The sequence below is a fragment of the Ictidomys tridecemlineatus genome, chromosome 4, assembly GCF_052094955.1.
Source record: "Ictidomys tridecemlineatus isolate mIctTri1 chromosome 4, mIctTri1.hap1, whole genome shotgun sequence".
Classification (NCBI taxonomy): Eukaryota; Metazoa; Chordata; class Mammalia; order Rodentia; family Sciuridae; genus Ictidomys; species Ictidomys tridecemlineatus.
In genome coordinates this window covers 186833486-186858306 of record NC_135480.1, presented here as the reverse complement: position 1 = coordinate 186858306, position 24821 = coordinate 186833486, and the positions used below count along the sequence as shown (strand labels likewise).

At 40.3% G+C, this 24821-nt stretch overlaps 1 protein-coding gene across 3 annotated transcripts in view; it reads left to right on the top strand.

The window, feature by feature from the left end:
* The window catches only part of Frrs1l (ferric chelate reductase 1 like), a 34601-nt gene extending 10681 nt beyond the window's left edge, over positions 1 to 23920 (top strand). The window contains exons 2-5 of one of the 3 annotated variants that reach the window (XM_005329727.4): positions 6818 to 6902; positions 9757 to 9895; positions 13495 to 13741; positions 17142 to 23920. In XM_005329727.4, the coding sequence (XP_005329784.4) occupies positions 6818 to 6902; positions 9757 to 9895; positions 13495 to 13741; positions 17142 to 17314 (644 nt within the window). In that variant the 3' untranslated portion in view covers positions 17315 to 23920. The other 2 variants (XM_078047936.1, XM_078047937.1) reach the window with 2 other exon arrangements.
* The last annotated feature ends 901 nt before the right edge of the window (positions 23921 to 24821 follow it).

Here is a 24821-nt window from a genome sequence, read left to right as displayed (position 1 = left end):
TAAAAACGTCAAGTGCACCATGCCTGTAGTCTCAGTTACTTAGGAGACTGAGGCATAAGGAACCCTTGAGCCTAGGAGTTCAAGATAAGCCTGGACAATATAGCAAGAACTTGTCTAAAAAATTAATACATAAGTATAGTTTTTAGAAGATTACAAATATATTAGAAAAATCTTTTACTCGATAGAGTCTCTTTTGAAAAAAAATTGAAACTAACAGTATATTTAATGGAAAATCTTTTAGGTTTTATTTCTTTAGGGTTAAAATAAGACAAGGATACCCCTTTATTATGACTATTACTGTTCAATATAGTACAGGAAATCCTGGCCAAAGGAAAAAAAAATTCAGAGTCATAAGAATTGGAAGGGAAGACATGATGTGAGTATTTACAAAGAAAACCAAAAAGAATGAATAAACAGACATAATCAAGACAATGCAGTAAGGTTGTCATAACCAAGATCAGGGCACAGAAACCCCAAACTCCTTTCTTCACCAGCAGTAATAGGCAAAGAATGTAAAAGAAATGAAGATATTGCTTGAAATATTATATTATCCAGATGTTACATGATAAAGAATGTATCAGTCCTAAAACTACTAAGAGATATAAAAGATGTGAATAGACAGGCATACCATGATCTTGGAAATGAAAATTAGTATTATAAATGTAATTATAAATTAATTCTCCCTCCTCCCACAATTTATCTGTATGTTTAATGCAATTCCAAACAAAAAGGTCTAGCAGCATTTGGGGAGAGAACTTTGCAAATTAATTTCTATAGTTTATATGGAAGAATTAAGTTTCATGAATTGCTAAGCAGGCTTTGTCTTGCTAGATGTTAAGATATAAGATAAAGTCTGATATTTAATAGTATATAGTCCTGGTTCAGAATACAGGTCAGAAATTGACCTATGTTAACAAGACTTGGTTATCATTATTGAGGTATCATCATAACTCCCTAGGGAAAAGATGAGTTATTTCACAAATTGTGTTGAGAAAATTTTATTCAATATAGGGAAAAAATAAAATTGATTTCTTATCTCACACCATATAAAAAATAAATTCCCAATGGGTCAAAGCTCTAAATATGCAAGAAATTACTACAAAGGCCATAAATGAAAATGTAAAGGAACATCTTCACGTCCTTGGGTGGAGGGTGAACTCTTAGACAAGACCCTAAAAAGGCCACCCCCAAAGAAGAAAAATTCTTAGCTTCACTCCATCAAATTTAAAGCTTTGAGTCCAAAAAAAAAAAAAAATACCGAACAAAAATAAATAAAAAGAAAACCCAAACTAGTGACAGACTTAAAGGAAAAATAATGGAATCATCTGGAACCAGGTATCTGGAATACATACAAACTCCTATGATAAAGATCACAAACCCAAGTAATAAAGGGAGAATGCGGAAATACACATCACAGAAAGAGAAACACAACTGGTTGCTGAAGACAGGGAGAAATGTTCAGTGCACCATACTCAGGGAAACCCAAGCTAATGTGAGAGAGTGGTGGCATCAGTACAGCAGAGGACATGGGGGACCAGGGCAGTCATGCACGACTCCAGGTGTCATCATGAATTCTGATCTCATCAAGCTTTGTGGAATTGAAAATGTGACCCATCATTTCGTCTCCTGGGGTTTTTTGAAACAAAATGAAAACCACTTGCACATACGTACAGGAAACGAGGGCAAGGATGTTCACCTCTTCAACATGTGAGAAAGCACCGTGTCAGGGGCAGCCCATGTGCTGAACCTGGAAGGATGTTTAAGAAAATGTACACACCTCAGGGAATATTATTCAGCCAGCAGTAATAACCAGGCTTATGTTTAAAACATGTAGGTAGATTTTCAAGGGGAAATATTAAACAGAATGATGAGCCGTACTGTTCTGTGTCATTTATGCAGATCACAAATAGAAATAGAAATATTACATTTTTAAAAGCACATATACATAACGAGAAATACATGGACAGTGAATGGTAATTGGGGTGGGCCCTCACTAGTCTGCCCTGCTGGGGTATTTCCAGACTTGTGTGTGGCCATGGGATGGCCAATGCAGCACACCTGTGGACAGAGTGGCCCAGTGGTGCTGTAGGCAGAGTGAGAAATTGTCTATGCCCAGAATCTGCACTTTAGAAGCTTCTTCTGGGCTGGCAGCTTGGGTAATATCTTATAGGGTGATCATGCAAGAGTTCAAAGGTGGTGGTGCTGGGGATATGAAAGGTGTTTTGCAACCTGGAAGATTCCAACCTTGCACAGGCAGAGTTCTGGACTTCGTGGAGACAAAGAGCATACCCTCCAGCTCTGAATTGTCTGGAATCCATTATTACTGATGTGTCCTTTCAGGTTTTCCTGGTAAGAGATTTTTACTGTGATAAAATATCTTTTTCAGATATGTGGGTCAGAGTGTTCATTTTTTGTTAAGATCTTCCTCCTGGTCAGAAGGATATGCTGGAATTATACCATACTTAGTCTAAGGGAGGAAAATGAGGTTAGGAATGGATCAAGGAAAAATATAAGATGGCCTTTGCATAAAGTGATCATGAGTGTTTCACAAGCCAAGAAATGGCAATTTAATTCTGTGCTCCTGGGCACTTAAAAACCCACAATCAAAATAATTTACTACTAGAATTGTATAGTGCATGTAAAACGTAGATTCTATTGAGTATCATTATTCAGAAGCCTTTGAAATAATAGCTGCTAATAAGCTACAGTCTGGGCAGATGCATTGTATCAGAATTCAAGAATGAATCCATTTTTTGGTATTAAAGTCCGGTCGGAAAGACAGAAATCACACTAGCTATTTTAACAGAGTCACTAGTGCTAGGAGCTAAGTAGGAGCTGGAAGGACTGAAGAAGCATCAAGGGAGCAGCAGGAGAGCAGAGAAAGTAACCAGAAGAAGCAGCCACCACCCCTGGGTCTGGGGTACCAAGAGAAAGGCTTGGGGTTCTCAGAATCTGGATGCTCAGACAAGGGACCTCCCAGAGATGCTACCAACTTTCTAGAATGGGGCTCTGCCCAGCTGCTGACAGTTTTGAGCAGGGTTCTGAGGCTTTTTTTGGAAATCTAGCACAAAGCTGGGAACTCAAACCACCTGCCACTGTAAGGATGGAGCAAGGTTACTGAGGACTTGCTTTCTGGAACAGCAGCCTAACTGGAAGGAAGAGTCCTCTTTCCTTCCTCTCTCACAGTCGACCTGTCAGCGTGCCTTATCAGCTGGCAAGGGAGGTTTGTATGGTGCTCAGCTTGTGGAAGGTGGTTTATAGCCCACAGGCAAGAGTTTAGACCCAGGCACTTAGTCCAAATTTAGTCCAAATAGCGAGCGATCATTTAAGTTCAGGAAAAAAAATTTGGAATACTGCTCCACTTTTCTAATACCAAAATTCATCAGCAAACTTCTTTCTGGTATTACATAGAGAGTACAGACCCCACAGGTTAAAAAGGTCATGGGCTACAAGACTGTCCACACGCCAAACTGACCAGCCATAAATGCAGGGGCTTTCCACACTGCCATGACTCAGGCTCTATAACTCTGTCTCGTAGAATTGAGGAAAGCACCATACTTACAGTGTTGTCATCCAGGATACCACTCAGGAACCACCAACGGAGAGACACCGAGGGTGAAGTTTGGCTGGCTCCCAAATCCAGTTTCCATGTTTTTGGTGGAATCAGCATGTTTACCCTCAGTTACGGTTTGGATATGAAGTGTCCCCCCCAAACTCATGTGTGGAGCAATGTGGGAATATTCAGAGAGGGGATGATCAGCTGATGAGACTTGTGACCTAATCAGTGAATGGATCTATTTGATGGATTAATATTTGAACGGATTCATGGTGGGTAATTGTAGGCAGGTAGGGCATGTCTGGAGGAAGTAGTTCCCTGGGAGCGTGCCTTGAGGATGATATTGTCCCTGGATTTTTGCATGCAAGCTCCCTCTGCTTCCTGGTTGACATGCCCCGAGCTGCTTTGCCTTGCCCTTCCACCAAGGTGTTCTGCTTCACCTTGGGCCCAGAGCAATGGAGTTTGGCTGACTACAGACTGTAACTATGAAAGTGTGAAACCTTTTCTTCTCTAAATTATTTTTGTTGAGGTAATTTGGCCTTGACCATAGAAAGCTAACACCCCCTGCCAACAATCGATGTGTTCAGTCAGGGAGCTCCACTGAGCTTCAGTGTCCAGAAATTTTATTGGGGTTTCACTTTGTGGGAATGAGATAAAACTCACTTTCCAGTCCCCCTAACCTCCTCAGAGGTGGGGAGGAGTCCAAATTCCAATTTTTTTTTTTTATCGGATATTAGTCTTTCTGGTGGTCAACTTCCATCCCGAGTCATATCATCTCTTAGCACAAATTCAGGTGTGATCCAACGGGTTCATGAATACCAAAGTCGGAAAAGTCTAAGGATTAAGAGTTTGTCTCCCATGAACCAGAGACAAAAGCCAAATTATCTTTCAGCAACCTACAAAACAAGATAAAAATAAGTTCCTAGGGGTTAGGAGTGTAGCTCGGTGGTAGAGTGTGTGCTTAGCATACATAAGATCCTGAGTTCAATCCCCAGTACTGGGAAAAAAGTGATATTGAATGGATGTACAAGTGCATTTGACAGAATACCAGTTCTCATTCCAAGTTTTAGAGGCATACAAGGTGATAGAAACTTACTGCTAGAGAAACTATTTGCCAATACTAGTAAATCAGTTTAGATCATATGTGTGAGTTTTGTTGCAAAACTTGCTTTTGCCAGGCACAGTAGTGCACACCTTTAATCCCAGGGGCTTTGGAGGCTGAGGCAGGAGGATTGCAAGTTCAAAGCCAGCCTCAGCAACTCAGGGAGACCCTGTCTCAAAATAAAATTTAGAAAGGGCTGGGGATGTGGCTCAGTAGTTAAGCGCCCCTGTGTTTAATCCCTGATGTCAAAAACAAAACAAACAAACAAACACACACAAAATAACCTTGCTTTTATTTGGAGTTCAGAAGCCCAATTTTTAAAAAAGACAGCATTACCCAATGGTTATTAGTTCTCAGTTCAGTTTACAAAATATAATGGTAATAATAATCCAAAAACTAGCATTTATTGAGCTAGGAATCTTCCATATACCAATGTATTATTCAGTGGGAAGTAGTAAGGGTGCTATGTTGAAAAAAATGAAAGAAGATAGGGAATCTGAGTCAGAAGCAAAGTTTAAAAGGTTGTTTTTGTGAGTCACCTGCATTCCTAGGTAAATATTCTGAGGAAAAAAAAAATGACCTCAAGACTGTGGTGAGAAGTAAGAGGAAGAACACAGATGAAGGTGCATGGAACAACTGCTCCATAAATATTAGGGTAAAACAAAAAAAAAACTCAGTCAAGGCAGAGCTCCTCTGTTGTGTTCATATGGATATAGGTTTTAGCACAAAATAGACATTCAACTAGCAACAAGTAATGCCTGTGACCTAATTGCTTAGAGGTCGCAAAAATTGCTTAGATGTGGGCTATACTCCCAATCAATAAAGTAATAAAAATGGAATAAAATAAAACTAAACTTCATTTTAAAAAGCAGTACAATAGAGGAAAAACTAATAATTTTTATGTTTATTTACATTACCTAATGTTAGTGGGTGATTTTATTACATCATTTGACAATCTTTATTCAGTGTCCAGGGTCAAACACTAGGCTGGACAGAAAACACAGGGTGAATCACACAGAGCTCCCGTGTGAAGTACTCAGCCTAGGAGGCTGGTTATAAACTGGAGGCAGGCCTTGCCTTGGCCTCATTCTTTCATATGTAATTGATGTATTATAATAATAAGTAATTTTGTAACAAAGATACACAATTGCTAGGAACCGTCTTTAAGGGATTTAGAGGATCTCTGGAAGTGTTATATACAGCTTAAGGCAAAATAGCAATTCAGAGAAATGGAATGGAAAAATCCTATTTTCATGTATTTAAGTGGAAAAGTCCTACTATCGAAAATAGAAGGGTAGTATTGATATTTTTGTTTCTTTTAGAGAATGTGTACTGTATTAGAACTGTGGTTTCAAACTCCCAAGGGACAGTGGTAAGCCAGTGGTTCTATGGAATTGTGCCCCTGCTCAGTGTCTCCAGTTCCTTAAATGAGAAAAGAGAAGACCCATTCCCAGATGCTATGTAAGGTTGAATCCAGAGGCGCATACCCTGTGCTGACACCCAGGGAGCAAGATTAGGCTTAGTCAAAGCCCTTTGTGAGTCCCCAGCCATTGCTAGGCATACGCAATGGAAAATAGTCAAAACTTGTGGGGAGCCACCTATGAAGCTTCCTGAGTGGTCTTTTACTGGGTGCTAAGCCATGGGGGACTTTGGTCTCCCCTTGGGAAGGATCCCAGCATTCCCGTGTGTAGACTGCCCAAGGTGTGAGTTCTTAGCCCTGTCTCTACTAGTGGGGCAGCTCTTGTAGCTCTGGAATTGGGTGTAACCCATTAGACCTGGACAGCTCACCTCCTGTCTTATTTGGCAGAAGAACATTCTATGGAAAACCTTTGAAGTTTCCCCCATATAGAATAAAGCAGACGCGGCTCTCGTGGGCTCTCTCTTCCCAGTGTGGAAGCTTGACCTCTAAGGTCAAAGAGCTGTCCCACCCCCCCGCTTTCCAAAATTACTTTCTGTGTAGTCTGGGTTTTTTTTTTTTTTTGGCTGCCTTCTTTTCTTAGCTTTCTATTGTAGCCAGTTCACTCCACGCAGAGGAAACCCAAATTCTACCGCCCACATCAGACGTGGGCGAGAAAAAGTTTTATTTTATTTATTTCTTTAATTCTCATTGAAAAAGTTGATATTGGATTTTCTAATCTCTGTTTTTTCTCACTTTCCAGGTTACGCTTTTCCGACCGCTCCTCCTGTGGATCCATTTGCCAAAATCAAAGTGGAAGACTGTGGGAAAACTAAGGGATGCTTTAGGTTGGTAGAAAAATATGGCCTTAAATCTAAGAACTATATTTACTTCTCAAGGTAGTATTTAAATTGCATGCAATTTATTCCAATCAGGAGCCCATATCCTTTCATAATTTCTACAATGTTATGGTGTTTCCTTTTTTCGGGGGTGGGGATTGAACTCAGAGGCACTCAACCATGGAGCAATCATACCTCCAACACTATTTTTTAAAAAAATGTGTTTAGTTATACATGGACATAATATACTTATTTTTTAGGTGGTGATGAAAATCGAACCCAGTGCCTCACACATGCTAGGCAAGCGCTCTACCACTGAGCCACAATCCCAGCACCCCCAGCACTACTTTAAATATTTTATTTAGAGTTAGGGTTTCACTGAGCTGGTTAGCACCTCTTTGTGGCTGAGGCTGGCTTTGAACTCATGATTCTCCTGCCTCAGCCTCCCAGGCCACTGGGATTATAGGCTTTCACCACTGCCCTCCGCCGTTATGGTGTTTTCTAGAGTTACGGTGTTTCTAGTGGCCACTCGGTGTTTAAAAGCTTTTTAGCTGTAGCATGCACTAGTCACTGGACCTCCATTTCTGGTTCTCCATTTCTGCTGTGACCCCAGTGTCTATTTCTCATCAATAGGCTGTAATGGGGAGATTCACATGACACAAAATATGTCTGTGCTTATTCAGTAGGAGCTGTGGGAAGATCAAGCAATGATAGAAGTGTCTAATACCCAATTCCTTTTCAAATAAATAGTCGTGACTTGTGGGTTTCTACATAGGGCTAAACTAGTCACTGAGCATTGATTATTGTAGTAAGCTTGTCACTCAAGCATCGGTGAGTGCCCACATGATTATTTAGGGGTGTTCCACCAAGACACATTGTGTTAGGCTAAAAAACTGTGGTGTGCACAGCAGACCTCTCATCTAGTCAGTGCTGCCTTGTTGGAAAAGCTTTCTCTTTGAACCCTTTGCTTCCTGAAACAAACTATTAAAACCTTTAGTAGGGTTTTAATGGACACTGCACTGAGGTTCTGATTTGGTGGTTCAAGGTTTTAGAGTTCAAGGTCTAAGGGGAAAACAATGAATACGGAGCTTTGAGCTTTCTTTGGATTACAAACTCATTTCAAATCTACCTTTTAAAAATCTAAACTGCTAGTATTGAGGAAGATGGTTAGTAATGTACAATTTCTGGTGATTAGGGGGTGCTTTTGAGAAGGAATGGAACTTTAGCACCCTGATGGTTTAAGAGTGACTTGTTTTCATTTTTTTAATATTTATTTTTTAATTGTAGTTGGACACAATACCTTTATTTTATTTATTTCATGTGGTGCTGAGGATCGGATCCAGAGCCTCATACATGTTAGGTGAGCGCTCTGCCGCTAAGCCCCAGCCCCAGCCCTTGTTTTTATTTTTTGTTCCTTTAACTTTACTTGGCCCTTTTCATATTTTTCAACCCAGTTCCAGGTTGCCTTGATCTTACATTTCTCCTCCACTGCTCAGGATATTTCTACCAGTGTACTAGGTTGTTCTTGCTTCCTTCCTCAATCAAAATTCAGCACCCTTGTGTCCTGTTCCTTCACACCTGCCATCTGAGCTTAGTTTGCTACAAGCCATCCCCTCTCCCTCCCTCTCTCTCCCCTTCTTCCTTTCTTTCTTTCTTTCAGTGCTGGGGATCAAACCTAGGGCCTTGTGCAAGCTAAACACATGATCTATTACTGAACCAGCTCTGTTGCTATAATTTTCTATCATTCTGAATGTGGTATAATAGTGTGCTTCAAACTGAGGCTTGCTGGTTCTTAAAGGATCCACATATCCTTTGTAAGACTATTTAAATTTGTGTTTTCAACTCAATGATGCTCTTTAAAAAGAAGGTGTGCATAATCTGACTATTGAGATAACCACCTTATAGCTGTATGTTTTAGTGTCTGGCTTTGGAATTATATTACCACCAAGTAGCCCAACAGAAGAAAGGCAAATTTTATAAATCAATGATGCATTTAGGCTCAATGGATGCCAGATGAGTTATTTGTTCATTTGGTGCACTGTAGAAGTGAGGGTTTTGCAGCAAGTCAAACAGATAAATTGGGGAGTTGAGCCACCATGTAATGGGCTGCCATAATAACATGCTGCATTCAAAAATCCCTGCAGGGTACAGTTAGACACACCACATACACATCAGTAGTATACTCTTAGTAAAATCACATCATCCATTATATGAATGCTGGGAATTTTAGTGTTCCTGGATTTTTCTGTTTGTTTAATCTATATTTAATTTCTAAATTTGGGTTGTTTTTAACTACAAAAATTTGTAAGTAAAAAGAAGTGGTGTACATTTTAATTAACAAAAAATAGTTTAAATTATTAACTTAAAGAATCTTTTTCCTCTAAAGGAATTCAGAAATAATTCAGTAATTCCTAAAGTTTGAGAAATTACAATATAATGCAGAGAACACTGGCTAGAAATTTGGAGACCTACATTCCCATCCAGTTGCTGCCCTTGAGCAGCCTGAGCTAAGCCCCTTTCCGTCTCTGGACCTCATTTTATATGTCTGTAAAGTGGAGCAGATCATCTCCACGGATCTTCCTGAGTAAAACTGTTTTTGAAACCCCAGTAAACAAAGACCTTTTTTTTTAGTAATATTGCTTAACATTCTATCTTTTACTGTATGTGAATAAGCAGAAGCAATAATGTCTCTTTTTAAATTTTCATTATGTTTTTTTAGTTGTAGATGGGCACAATACCTTTATTTTATTTATTTTTATATGGTGCTGAGGATCGAACCCAGGGCCTCACACGTGCTAGACAAGTGCTATACTGCTGAGCTACAACCCCAGCCCAATAATGTCTCTTTTGACACATCCTCTAGATATGGGAAACCAGGCTGTAACGCAGAGACCTGTGACTACTTCCTTAGCTACCGGATGATTGGGGCTGATGTGGAATTTGAGCTGAGCGCAGACACAGATGGCTGGGTAGCAGTTGGATTCTCTTCAGACAAGAAAATGGTAAGATGCAAATTATGATAGAATCTGCTTTTTTTTTTCTCTTTAGTTTGCTGAGTTTCTTTAGATTTAGGAAGCATATAAATTGATCCAAGCAGTAGAACGATTATATTAGTTGCAAGTTAAAAAAAAAACTTTCAAGCTCACTTAAGGGCAAAGGTTGATTGTTAGCATATGAAAGTGTCTTGTGGCTCCAGTCATCTCAGCTATAGCCACAGTGATGCTACAGGAAGAGCCTCTGGAACTGAATATCTTACACTAGTGAGCATTTATTTCTTGCTCATAGATGTGTGGTGTGTCTGGGGTTCAGCCCATTTTAAGTAGGGTTCAGCTACACTTGGCTGCAGTTGGTGGGATGGATTCAGGTTTTCTCTAGTCAACCTAGAAGGAACCGCCATAGGGGCATGATTTTTCATGGCAGAAGCAGAAGTGACGAGCCATCGCAAGAGGAAAATTCTAACTGCTTTTTCTCTCTCCTCATCCACTCAACAGTGTTACCAAATGTATGGGGGGCTTTGTTCCCCCACACCAAGCAATCCTCCAGTGGATACCAGATAGATGACCTCTAACAATTCAATTTCTGACACATCTGCTTGGAGGTAGCATCAGATCCCACAGATTGAAGGCTCAGTCCCAAAAGACAGCCCCCACTTTGGATGCCAGTTTCAAATCCTGGGTTATAACCTGTGCTTCTGATACCTGGGAACTATACAACTGTGGGAACTGTAAATCATAGTTTCCACAACCTTCTCCTTAAGTTTCATTAATTTGCTAGAGTAACCTCATAGAACCCTGAGTACTTTATTTACATTTACCTATTGTGTTAGCTTTCCATTCATGTGACAAACTACCTGAGGTCATCAGTGTGTAAAGGGAAAAGGGTTATTTTGGTTCATGGTTTCAGAGGTTATCATTTCACGCTTGCTTTTGAACCTGCAGCCAGGCAGTACATCATGGTGAGGAGCATGAGCTAGAGGAATCCTGTTTGCTTCATGGCAGCAGGGAAGCAAGGGGGAGACCAAAAGAGGCCAGGGTCCCAATGTCTCATTCAAGGGCATGTGCTCAGTGAACTAACTTCCTGCCCCTAGACCCCCACCTCTTAAAGTTTTTGCCATCTTCTAATAACACCACAGGGTGGGAACCAGGCCTCTCACATAAAGGCCTTTGGGTGACATTTTAGATCAAAACCTATAACCTCCATTTATTATAAAGGATATTGCAAAGGATACAGATGAACGGCCATGTATAGAGACATCTAGGGCAAGGTATGGGGAAGGGGTGAACAGCTCCTTGCCTCCTGGGCATGCATCTCCCTCCGTGTACTCAGCATCTAGAAGTTCATCTAGACCCTGTTATTTGGGGGCTTGTTTGTTTTGTTTTATTTTCTACAGTGATGGGAATCAAATCCAGCACTTATTCCATCTAGGCAAGTGCTCTACCCCTGTGCTACATTCCTAGCCCCTTCTTTTGGGTTTTTATGAAGGCTTCATTATATAAATATCAATGATGATATCATTGGCCTGTAGTGATCAGTTCTAACCAGAAGCTGGGGGGGGGGGACTGAAAGTCCCAATCCTCTAGTCATCATGCCTTGATTTTTCTGATGACCAGCCCTACTCCTGAAGCTGTGTAGGGGTCCCAGCTATTAGTCATCTCATTAGCATACAAAAAAACACTCTTAGCACTCCAGAGATTTCAAGTATTTTTTTTTTTTTAATAAGTTGTGTGCTGGGAACTAGGCGCAGAGACCAAATGTGCCTATTCTATGACAGTGTCCCAGCCACAGATCTCTGCTTATATCACAGCGGCTACACTTTTCATTGCACAAAGCAAGTCACACAGCCAACCTTGGAATGAAAGTGCACTGTCCCTACCGAGAGACTTTGCAAAAAGACGTCTACATGAATCTGCCACAGGGCAGTGGAGAATTGGGTCCAACAATTCAGTCTTTCAAAATATCCACTGGCCAGAAAACACCCGGACCTTAGGAAGGACTGACAGGTACAGGCAGGCATTGGAAGGCCAGGCCGTGGTCTCTTTCGCCTCCATGGCTCAGCTGATTTCCTTCCTCTTTCTTCTTGAGCCCCGCCACCGTGCCAGGCTCCTTCCCAAACCATCTGCTTTAGTCAGCTTTTTCACTCCTGGGACCAAAAGACCTGACAAGAATAATTTTAGAGGAGGAAAAGTTTATTTGGAAAGCTCATGGTTTCAGAGGTCTCCATCCATAGACAGCTGGCTCCATTCCTTGGGGCTCAAGGTGAGGCCGAAATTCACGGTGAAGGAGCATGGTGTAGGGAAGTGGCTTACATGATGATCAGGAAGTAGAGAGACTCCACTCCCCAGATACAAAATATATACCGCTAAGGCATGTCCCCAATGACCCATCTCATCCAGCCCCATCCTACCCACCTCCAGTTACCACCCAATGAATCCCCAGTAGGGCATTAATTCACTGATCAGGTTAAGGTTCTCATAACCCAATCATTTCACCTCTGAACCTTCTTGCCCTGTGTCACACATGAGCTTTTGGGGGACACCACATATCTAAAGTGCAACACCATCGGACTTTCTCAGGCTCCTGGGCCTTTGCACCATGGCTGCCATCGGCTAGAGGACCTGCCTGCTTTTCTTCACCTTGCCTACTGTGAGGGTGTCTCATACCAGGGTTCCAGCCGTGGTGATGGTGAGGAGGGCTCCGGTTTTGGATGTTGAAACCAGTAGGGATGGGATTTGCTAAGGCTGGTGCTACAGGATACAAAGAGACTGAGGGGGCAGTGTCAGCGGGTGGCCACCCTGGTAGTTTTGTTCTTCTCGCAGTCACCAGCAGAATGAGCCTCCACCGGTTCCAGTCCAGGCAGTAGGACAGTGGATGCATCTGGTAAGACTCCATGGGTACAAATGCAGGGGGTACCTCTCTCCCACTGTGGTGTCTGGAGAAACGGCAGGTGTGGTCCTGCCCAGAAGCTGGCTCCCATGAGGAGGGACAGGAAGAGGTCCCTGGAATGGCAGGGCTATTAAGATTAGGAGGCTCAGGCCAGGGACGGTGACACAGGTCTGTAATCCCAGTGGCTTGGAAGGCTGAGGCAGGAGGATCACAAGTCCAAAGCCAGCCTCAGCAACTTATTAATTAACTAATAATTAATTTGTTTGTGGAGTCTTTCATAACAACCCTTCTGAAGATTATAGACTAGTTTTTCTTTTTTCTTTTTACAGAGTGATCTTCGATTTGGGTGTGTCTGATTGTTTTCTCATTATTAGATTAGATGATATGTTTTAGGCAAGAAAATTTCTTGTACATAGGTGATAATGTACCTATGTGCATCAGGAGGCACTTGATGTCAGTTATGGTGATGCTGACTTCAGTCACTTGGTTCAAATTTTTTAATGGCATTTGAAATGATTTTTTTTTTCTGCTGGTAATTGACCCCCCCCACCCTGGACATTAGCTAAGCATTTGTCTATCACAAACAACGCCCCCCAGCCTCAAATAATTTTTTTGATGGAATTTAAAGTTACAGAAGGGATGGACTGTATATTTCTGAGTGAAATGTACCCAAAAGACAAACCGTCGACTTTATCATCTTACTCATTTTCCGTGTCAGGGTGGTGACGATGTCATGGCCTGTGTCCACGACGACAATGGCAGGGTCCGCATACAGCACTTCTATAACGTGGGCCAGTGGGCAAAAGAGATTCAGAGAAATCCTGCCAGAGATGAAGAAGGAGTTTTCGAGAACAATCGTGTCACCTGCCGGTTCAAACGTCCTGTGAATGTTCCCAGAGATGAGACGATAGTGGATCTGCATTTGAGTTGGTATTACCTATTTGCCTGGGGCCCAGCCATTCAGGGTAAGCTTATATTTCAGCCTCCACATTAAGCACCAGACACAACTGTGCTTGTGTTCATTATGAATTGAAGTCACACTGTGTAAGCAAGAGATGTAAGCACTTTGAATAATACAAAAGAAACAGGAGAGGCAACCCCTACTTTAGTAGGTTAGCACAGTCTTATGACACGCACAGACAAATGACAAGCCGCAAGGACAAGCTAGCTGGCGCAGGGTGGGCTGTGTGCTTAACAAATAGGTCCTGTGTCTTCCCTGTGGCGGGTGTGGGCTATTAATTAATCCTCACAACAAATCCATTTTTTCCTCACCACATCCTACAGAGGTTTAGATATTGTTATTCTCATTTTTGAGAGATTTAGAAATTTACTCAAGGCAATGCCCCTAACTGGTGGAAGAACTGAAATCCAGTCCTGGCTGTCTGACTCCAGTTAGTGCTTGCCCTTAACTCATCCTTGGAAGAGAAAAGTATTGAAGGAAAGGGCTTTGGGAGAGTTGTCTGGAGCTTGACAGCAAGTATTTCATTACTGGTCCCTTTGTGACTCTTCTGGTGGTCACGAATCCACCAAATTACCCTATAATGTAGCCTGTTACTCCTCAAATATTCGTATGCATAGGAATTCCCTGGTTGTAGTGTTAAGATGCAGTCTCCTGCAGGTCTGGCGTGTGGCCTGAGCTTCTGCATTTCTAACAAACTTCCTGGAGATGCTGATCCATGGATGACCTCACTTTAGTAGGGAAGGCTCTTCAGCGTTTCTCCAGGAGAGATCCAAGAACACCACAAGACCCTTTAGAGACCACTGAAGTCCAGTGACACGGTGTCTTGAGCTTTCTTCCTGGTTGACCAGGCTAGTGGCCTGACTGGGAGAGGGTGGCTTTGGTTTGCAGTCCTGGTGCAGAGAACTCACTCTGGCTCCCGGTGACAGCACCTTTCTTCACTGTGCGCCTGGCGACTCTTCCTTGCTTCATCTGATCTTGTTTTGTTTCCATCAGTTTGTGTGCATTGATCATTTTGGAGATGGCATGACCCACATTTCTTTGCCTGTTGCCAGGTGGGAAAACACTTAGAAGCCTCTCACCATATGTGACACCTTCTTCATTTGCTGATTTCCCCATATTACCAACAGTGGATCTGCAATGATGCCTTCAAGTACTTCCAGTACCCTGGGAAATAAATTATATCTCAGTCTGGAGAAATGAACTCATTTAAAGTGGTGGGATTTGAAGCCTAAAATATTTGAGTTTGAGTATTGATTTTGCCCTTGGTATAGCTATATAATATTTAGCCTATTATCTAAAATCTGAACTTCATTTCCTTATATCTAAAGTGGGGATAATAATAATACCTGCTTCCTAGGATTATTGAAAGGATTAAATAAAAACAAGCATTTGAAATGGCTTTATAAATTGAAAAGTGCTGTACAGTATTCCTCACTTATCTGCAGGGACTGTGTTCCAAGATCCCTGCTGGATACCAGAAACTCCGTATATACAGGCTTTTCCCTATACATAATTCATAAGTTAGGCACCATAAGAGATTAACAACAATAATAATAGAAAATAGAATAATTGTAATGATATACTGTAATAAGAGTTATATAAATGTGATCTTTCACTCTCTCTCAAAATATCTTAAATCTTTTCCTGTATTTTTGGACCCTGAGTAATTATGGGCAACTGAAGCCACAGAATACAAAACACAGATCGGGGCACTACTGCATTTGCAGAGGGTCATCTTCCTAGGTGTCTGGCATCCTAGCCTGATGTTCAAAGTCCTCTCTGAGTCCATCTGGCTTTTCCTGATAAGCTCTTCCAAGACTTGGGCTCCGGCTTTGCTGGTAGCTTAGTGATAAAACACTTGCCTAGCTTGTGTGAGGCACTGGGTTCGATCCTCAGCACTATATAAAAATAAGTAAATAAAACAAATGTATTGTGTCCATCTACAGCTGAAAATATTTTTTTAAAAAAGTCTTCTGTTCTTCTCTAGCACAACAGGCACATTCCTGCTCTGTGTACACATTTGGGCTCCTCTTGTTTCCTGAATGCCCTTGTAATGCCCTTATAGTGGCCAAATTCTTTCCATTCTCTGAGCAGGGATAAACTGAGCTAAGGATGGAAAGGGTGTGGATTAGATTTATCCCAAGGGAGGCCAGAGGTGCTCTGCTAAGTTTAGGAGCCCATGCAGGTGACCAATGAGGTGAGGTTAAGTAGGAGAGCTGAGGGGGCCCTGTGGAAGGGAGAATCTCTGTGCCGACTCTAGGTGTTTGTGCTGACAGGAGCCAGGGCTGGAGTAGACTTCACATGTCAAGTTTGGCTGGGCTTCCCTAGTAGTGATTATGTTAAAAACCCTCACTTGAGCCTTAGTTAAAAAGAGATTTCTGCACTGAGTTCATATGGCTTAGTTTCTCTAACCCAAGTTTCATTTGGATTTTTCAGAAGGTCATTCATTTCTAATCAACTTCAGCTTGTTACATCTCTTTTTTTTAAGAGATAGGGTCTCAGGTGTTACCTAGGCTGGCTTCAAACTCCTGGGCTCAAGCGGTCCTCCTACCTTGGCCTCCCCAGTGGCTGGGGCTATGGATGCACACCCTGCTTATTAATCATCTTTTATGTATGCATGTGTATATGTATGTGTTCATTTATTGTGGTACCAGGGATGGGGTCCAGGGGATGTGGGGGAAGTGCTGAACCATTGAGCTACACCCTCAGCCGTTAACAATCTTTTATAACACAGCCTTTCCTTCTGCCCTCTTGTAATTAGGTCATAAAGTTTTCCACCCCCAGACTTGTTTGGTATCTTAGTCTTCTTACTTTCTGCACCATTCTTCCCTACTCTGCCAGACAGACACACAGACTCACATGGACATGTACCCACTCTGGCTCCGCTGAGGCACGCTGCCTCTATAGGTCCTGCAGGGCTACCACCTTAAGGGAGACTGCTGTGTCACCAGGAGTTATGGATGACTCACACATAAGAGAGATTTGAGAGGAAAAAATTAGTAGCCTTTGCTGTTTGGAATCCTGTTGCTAAGAAGATGAAAGGCATTAAAGATGAAACTCACATTCACCTTTTGCAATTGGGGTTAAGCATGTTTTCATACTACGGTGTCTAAATAGCAGCCCTAAAACAGAGAAGCCACAGACAGACCAATACCATTGATCTGTTAAAGGAGGGGAGAAGATTAATAGGAGCCAGTCATTTTTGGATAAATTTAGCTGATTTCTGTGTTCCTCATAATAAATTATAGAGAATTCTGATGGTGATCCTGATTCCAGATGGTTACAATCACTGTGTGCACGTTGCACACTGAAGGCTTGTCTTTACTTTTTCTGTTGCTTTCCTATACTGTTTTAAATCTGTACTTTTTTTCAGTTGCTCCTCCCCTTCTATTTCTTTCTTAAAGGCTCTATCACCCGCCATGACATAGACTCTCCACCGGCTTCAGAGCGCGTTGTCAGTATTTACAAGTATGAAGACATTTTTATGCCGTCAGCTGCCTATCAGACCTTCTCATCTCCGTTCTGCTTGCTTCTCATTGTTGCCCTGACCTTCTACTTATTGATGGGAACCCCTTAGCCATAGCTGCAAGGCCAGCAGAGTCAATGGATTGGAAAGTCTTTGGTATAAACATATTTTTAAAAAAAATATCCAGTATAATTTTAGCTTCTGTTATTTAAAAACTCATGATTTCAGCTTTTTGGAAGAAAGAATAAACTTCTTTTGTAGTCAAAGAGGGTTGTTTAATAATGATCCTACTTTTGGGAAGTACTTAAAACTTTTGTAAACAATTTCAAATATGTTTTCTTATTTGAGTCTCACAAGATCTCTGTGTTGGCTTGATGAAAAATTAAAATGACCATCTTAGCAAGATTTGAGATCCAGAAAAGCTGCTCATTTATGACTCACATGCCATGTACCTTGGTTATTTGGTTAAATAACACTTAGCAAGGTAGAGAAGAGCTAGGCACAGAAATCATGTCTCTGGACAATCTTTACTGAGTATTACAGCCCAAGAGAGTTACCTTGAGTATTACTAAAGAGAACCTCCCTGGGTATCGGGAGTTCACGGTCAGTCTTTTGAGCAAATTTCTGTAGAACATAAGTGCTTTTAGATGTGTACACAGTTGATGGGAAGGATGGGGAAGGTTACAATAATATGAAAATTGTTCATACCTATTTGATTTCTTCTCACAGTGTAGCTATAAGCAAACATTTTTAATAGCTGTTTGAAAAAGGTTACAAACAGAACTGTGAATGTTCCTGATGCCAAATCATTTTAATGGTTAAAAAAATGTGTATTCTTAGTTAGAATTTGGACTATTCTACTATTATATTTTGTAAATGAAGGTATTCATCTGTTCTTATTGCCAATTCTGTTGTCGAAGTCAGCATGCATTAAAGTATGCGTTGTTAACAGACATGATTAAGTATGTCAGCATGATTAGGTATGTGTTATAATAGACAAATTATCTTACTAAAAATTTAAGTCATTTTAATACTATATGAATATTTGGGGGGGGATTTTAGAGATTTGGAGCCAATAAAAAAAAAGATTTTTTTTAAAATTAGAAAATGGGAAAATGACCCATAAAATGAATTCACCCAAAGTATTCCTTCAAAATGTTCAGGCTTGTGAATTGGTCTGGCAGTCAGCATCATTCATAACAATGCCTTGATGTAACGTGTTTCTTTTTTAAAAAGAAGCCCAAGTATACCTTTGTTCCTAATGTCTGTGCTAACCGCCCACTAGACAAGAGGGGTCCGTGGGCACAGTCACACTACTGAGAGGCTCTTCCTCATGGTGTTCTAGAGTCCTCTGACTTGCCCCAGTTGCTGGCTGCGACTTTGTGTTTAAATCGCACTGGAGATTGTGATCTCTAAAGCCACCTTTGAGATTTATGTCAGAGGTGAAAGGCTGCCTGTGGGGAAAGCTTTCACATTCTTCTGGGCCTGAACCAAAAGAAGGAAGACCTTGATGCTTTGGGACATCTCACAGTTAGCAAGGGCTTCCAAGAGATAGAGGAGAAACACCCCTCATTGCAGACAGGGAGAAATAAAATGACATCAGGTGAACGATGGAGCTCCAGATTTAAGCCCATGACTACACCTGACTACCAAGACCACAATAAGCCCTTCCTCGGTGGTGGTGGCTGAGCCTGGCCTGTGTGTCACCTTCTCAGCTCTAATGGTTGTTTAGGAGTAAGGATATTGAGTATGCGGGAACCCACATTGTAAATAAGAAGGCAAATATTTTTGTATTTCACTCTCTTATGTGTATAATAATTGATCTATAAATAGATTAAAACAAAAAAGAGACTTCAGTGAGTAGCAGGCAGGGAAAAAATGAGTGGAGATTCCTTCCACTTACATTTCAAACCAAACTACTTATTTCACTAATTCACTCCTTTGCTTTTGGTTTTGCATGTCTATGCTTAACACTTCCAGTGACTTCTCCTTGCCCAAAGGTAAAACACAAAGTTGGTGAGCTCTGCTATCATCCCCTGCTGCTCTCCATCACTAAGTCCCAGCAAGACTGAAGGACTCTGGGTTCTTCAGATCTGCCTACTCTGTCACACGTCCCATGTTCACTCACTCTTTGCCTCCTGTGTATGAAGAACAGCCACTCATCTTTCAGGTCTCACCTTAGTTACTTCTTCCTCCAGTCCCCTGGACGTAGGTTAGGTCCCTACCCAGTGCTCCCATAGCCTCCAGGGGCTTCCTCCTCATAACACTCACCATATTTCATTTTAATCACTGACTTTGCCCTCCCTGCTGATTCCCTAATGCAGGGTCTGTTTCTCATTACTCATCACTGAGCAGACACTGCTGCACAGTAACTACTCAGCAAACATACGTGGAAAAAAATAAATAGGTGAAACTATGGTGTGACAGCATATCATCTTTGGTTCAAAAGACACGTATTTCATATACTTTACCAACATTTTTTTATTCTTCTGTCTTCAATCAAACCACAAATTATTCTTTTATCAAATGCTGAACTTTTTTTTTTTTTTTTTTGGTACTGGGGATTGAACTCAGGGACACTCGACCACTGAGCCACATCCCCAGCCCTATTTTGTATTTTGAGACAGGGTCTCACTGAGTTGCTTAGTGCCTCGCTTTTGATGAGGCTGACTTTGAACTTGTGATCCTCCTGCCTCAGCCTCCCAAGCTGCTGGAATTACAGGTGTGCACCACCATGCCCAGCTGAACTTTGTCTTTTGAAACAGAAATGGGAAGATCCTTAATAACAGAGCTAATAATTTGCCTACAGTGAACATTAGTTGACTCCTCGGCTCCCCACAGAATTGGGTTTTGAACCTAGAGGATCCTACAAATGAAATACTCTACCATTGAGCTACATTCCCAGCCCTTTAAAAAAATTATTGTGATACAGGTTCTTGCTAATTTGCCTGGGCTGACCTTGAACTTGTGATTCTACTGCCTCAGCCTCCTGAGTTACTGGGGTTAGAGGCATACCACTACATCCAGCCTAGTTGACATTTTAACACAATAATCATTGTGCAGAAGTAAAAATTCACACAGACTAGGGAGGCAGAATAGTATTTATCCATCATCTCAGAGAATCATCAGTTGATAGACATGCTAAAATTAAAACTCTATAGACTGATTCCTTCTATTCTTTTTTTTTTTCCCCAAATGCCTGAATGGAATAATTGTAAATAGCTGAATGTGGTTAGTGCTGTTCTAAGCACTTTATGTGGATTAACCCATTTAATCCTCACGACCATAGGAAGATTCAATTATTAATCCAATTTTACAGATGAAAAAAAAATGAGGCTAGTCATTTGGCATAAATCACCACAGCTGGTAAGGACTTTAGAGAGCATTTAATCCATACATTTATATTACAAGGGAACAGCAAAGGCACTGGGGGAGTGAGGATTTCCTGCACCTTCATGTGGATTCACTAAAAGTTTTATTCAGTGAAACCTGCTACCCATATTCAACTGAACTAGGTGCCTTTTTTTTTCCATTTTAGTAATTTACATTGAATAGGAGGACTATTTATAGTTATATTGGGGAAAGAAGTACATTTTATTTTGTATCAACTTTCTTTCCTGCTTAAAAACATTTTGATTACTTTACCAGTCGTTTTAGTGCTTTTTTTTCTCACAATTAAAAAAAATTGTTCTAATTAGTTAAATATGACAGTAGAATGCATTTTTAAAAAAAGTTTATTTATTTATTTTTTCATGTGGTGCTGAGGATAAAACTCAGTGACTCACATGTGCCAGGCAATTGCTCTACCACTGAGCTACAACCCCAGTCCCAGAATGAATTTTTTAAAAAAATTAAATTAAAAATTAAATTAAAAAATACTATACACATTAGGCAAAATGGGACGAATGTATTTATCTTAGTTTATTTTAAAAAGTCACCTGCCTAAAACCTAAATCTATATCCTCGCTTGGAATGACCTTTTTATTTTTTGTGCTACTGGGGATTGTACACAGGGGTGCTCTACCACTGAGTTATATCCCCCTCACTTTTTGTTTTTTTATTTTGAGATGAGGCCTTGCTAAATTGCAGAGGCTGACCTTGAACTTGTGATCCTCCTGCCTCAGCTTCCCCAAAAGTTGGGATTATAGACGGTGTCACCAGGCCTGTCTCCGATGCCCTTTTATTGCTCTACTCTAGTCTCAAAGGTGAATTTATAAACACGATTTCAGATAAAATGTAGGAGCTATATTTAATTGTGTTGGGTTGCCTTTTGTCATTAAAGAATTTAGAAAGTTTGGACAAGTTAGGGATGAATTTCCATCTATCCTAGATGGGATTTACTGCTATTTCTGTATTAAAGGTTAATATCTATATTAGGATTTTGTCTTAATAGATATTACCACTGAGGTTACCACTTAGCTCTAGCCAGGGTTTGATAAATTTCTGGGTAGCTGGGCTGTAAGTATTTTCAACCTTGCACTCTGTGTCTCACTCAGCTGTTCCATTCTGCCATAGACAGCATGTAAATAAATGAGCATGGCCGTGTTCCAACAAAACTTAATTGACACAGAAATTTGAATTTCATATCATTTTCACGTGTCACAAATGTTCTTTTGATGTTTAAAAGCCCTTTAAAATTGTGAAACCCATTCTTAACTTTGCAGGCTGAATAAAAACAGGAAGCAGGCTGGGTTTGGCTTGTGTACTATGGTTTTCCCACACTTGCTGTTGGTCAGGAACACAGCAGTGTATCATGATCTGTGGTAAATTATATGGCCAACAATTTATTACAGGCTTACTATAAAAATATTGAATAGCTCATTTTAAAAATAAATTATAGTTGATTTATTGCTATAAATAAATGGCATAGCCAAGAATGATACCCACAGCTGTAATCCTAGCTACTTGGGAGGCTGAGAGAGGAGGATCAAAAGTTCGAGGCCAGCCTGGGTAACTTAGTTAAGACCCTGTCCTCACACAAAAGATAATTAGGACTGGGATATAGCTCAGTGGTAAAGTGTCCCTGGGTTCAATCTCCTGTACCGAAATAAATAAATAAATGGCATAATGATATTCCCATGCACTTTATTCTAATATTTTTTTCTGGATTTGATGTAAAACAGGTAGGTGGCAGTAAAGCAGAGAGCTGGGTAAGTTACGTATTTTACCCAAGCTGTGGCAATCATGAGCAACTTTTACTACTGAACTGCCCTTCACAGTGATGATTTCAATGTGTCAGAGTGATTTATTTCCCTGAAGTAATTTAAGTTTTATCAACATGTGCTACACCCATAGGAGTGTTTTACACATGTGACATGGCATCTACCTTATGTAATGGAAAATATTTGAGAACCAGGGCATGAGGCCATATGCTGAGATGTGTATACTTTGTTATTGTATATATTGTATATCTTTTCTCTCTAAACAGAATTGGTTATGTTTAGTGAATAGTTTGATGTTCTCAGTGTGTTTATATATATATTTGTACATACCTGAAGGGGTGTGGGTGTGTTTATACATAAATGCATATATATGAGCGTTTAAAGGTCTTTATCAGGGCTGTTTTTGTTTCTGATCTCATGAATACTTTAAAACCCATGAGATAAAGCATTATGTGTATTACAGGGTAACCTACCCTTGAGTTTATAGCAATTTAGTGTATAGAAAGGATTCCTGTAACAAGGCTTGCCTCTTCCATTCAATATTATATGAATTGTTAAGAGCGTATAAAGTATCATTGTTGAACTTGACTGACTTTTCTGTACCGTTAGTGAAGAAACCAAGACTAGTGTTAGGTAATTGGCATGTCGATGCAACCTATACATGCTTCATATTTAATTAGCCTCCTGATTCACTTATTTAATTAGAAAATTATTTAGTTTCAAGTTGGATTTCTTTGTTTTTATATTTAATGATGACTTGCATATAAGTTCTTTTTCATGAAAATAGTAGCTAAGCCAATGTGATTTTAAATATGTCAGGTGACTAAAACTTTGTGACTCATTAAGATTTGGGGGGATTTTTTCCCTTAAAAATACACTGTTGCTTGGTTAAATGTTGTTACTTTTCTCCTGGATATTTGCTATTAGGTGAAAAACTATTCAGTTTGATTCTTCTGGAGAATAATCAATTCATTGAGGTTATGGGGTACTGCAGTGGTGTGGCATTTGCCCAGGTCACTAGAGTCCTTACTGTTTCATCACCTAGAATGTCCTGGTCACCTGGATGAGTGACACAGCTTCGCCACATGCCTTATTCCCCCTGATGTGTTGATGTGCTGGAACAATCTGGGATCTGGGAGTATTAATATACTTTTTTGAGACTGTCTAGAAAATACTATTTTGTAAAAACTATGCCTTTAAATAGACATTGATGGGTTATATTTGTTTTATAATAATTGTGTACCAAATGTTCAATTGTGATTGATTTTGAGATTACATATAAATGTATATTTATAAGCCTGTTCTATGTGAATTTTTACTCAGACAATGTGGTACATTAATTACTAAAAAGACATGGATTTCTATTTATGTAAAGTAATGGTAACAATACTCCTAAATGCTGCCTAATGATTATTCTGTCCCTTTGCTATCATACTTTTATCTTTAGAGGATTATGTTACTGTCAGAATATATTAACGAGATTTAAAATATAAATTCTCAACATAGTTTGAACTTCTTCCTGTTGATGTAATTAAAATTAGTTTATAATTCTGTATTGCTTTGCTCTGCATTTTTTGTTTTTCCGTTTCTTTGTTTTAAATCCTTTCACTGCTAAGTCTCCCTCAAGGCTCTCTGAATCTGCAGACTGTGGAGAAGATAGCAGCCTGTCTTGTCTGACCAAGAGGAAGATCACATTGTTGTAGTCAGGTAAAAATCCCTATAGAGGAGCCATGTGCAAAGTAAATTCATGTTCATAGCTTCATTTTAATACCTTATCAAGTTTTAAGTGGAGGTCTGTAATCCCATTTCGAGCATATCCGTTGGTTAATTGCACATAGCTATCTCTAAGAATTTCAATTAGGAGCCTTATTGCCAACTAAATCATATTATATCTTAAGAATAAATAGACTTCATTTGAAGAGCCTAGTGAGTCATCTGGGAGGTTTAGAAAGTATAAAATGCAGAAGCTGAGCTACCAGTTCTTTTGGGACTAGGTTGAGAAGATCATGTGTTATAAAAGAATTAGGCACCACCACATTCTGCATTACAGCCCCTAATCCTCATCACAAAACCCCAAACATTTTGTCCTTGTTTGGTATTATAGTTGTTTCCTCTGATATTTATTTTGCAATATCTTCAGTGGGTAGCTTAGTTGCCAGACCCAACCCTAGCTTCTGTTGGACTTGGAAATTTTGGAGGCTCCATCCAGGTATAAGGGCCAGCAGATAAACTGAAAGAGAACTGGAATAGATTTGAGTAACTGGGAAAGTTACCTGCATCCAGAAGCTCCAACCACTCATTCATTTAATAATTGTTTACTGAAGACTCTCATATGCCCATCCCTCTACTAGATAGCCACACCTAGAAGACTCCAAGAAGAACAGTTCTTGATTTCTAACTCTAAGGAGTTCAGAGCCTAGTTGGGAAGTCAGCCACGTAACACCATGACAGTACCT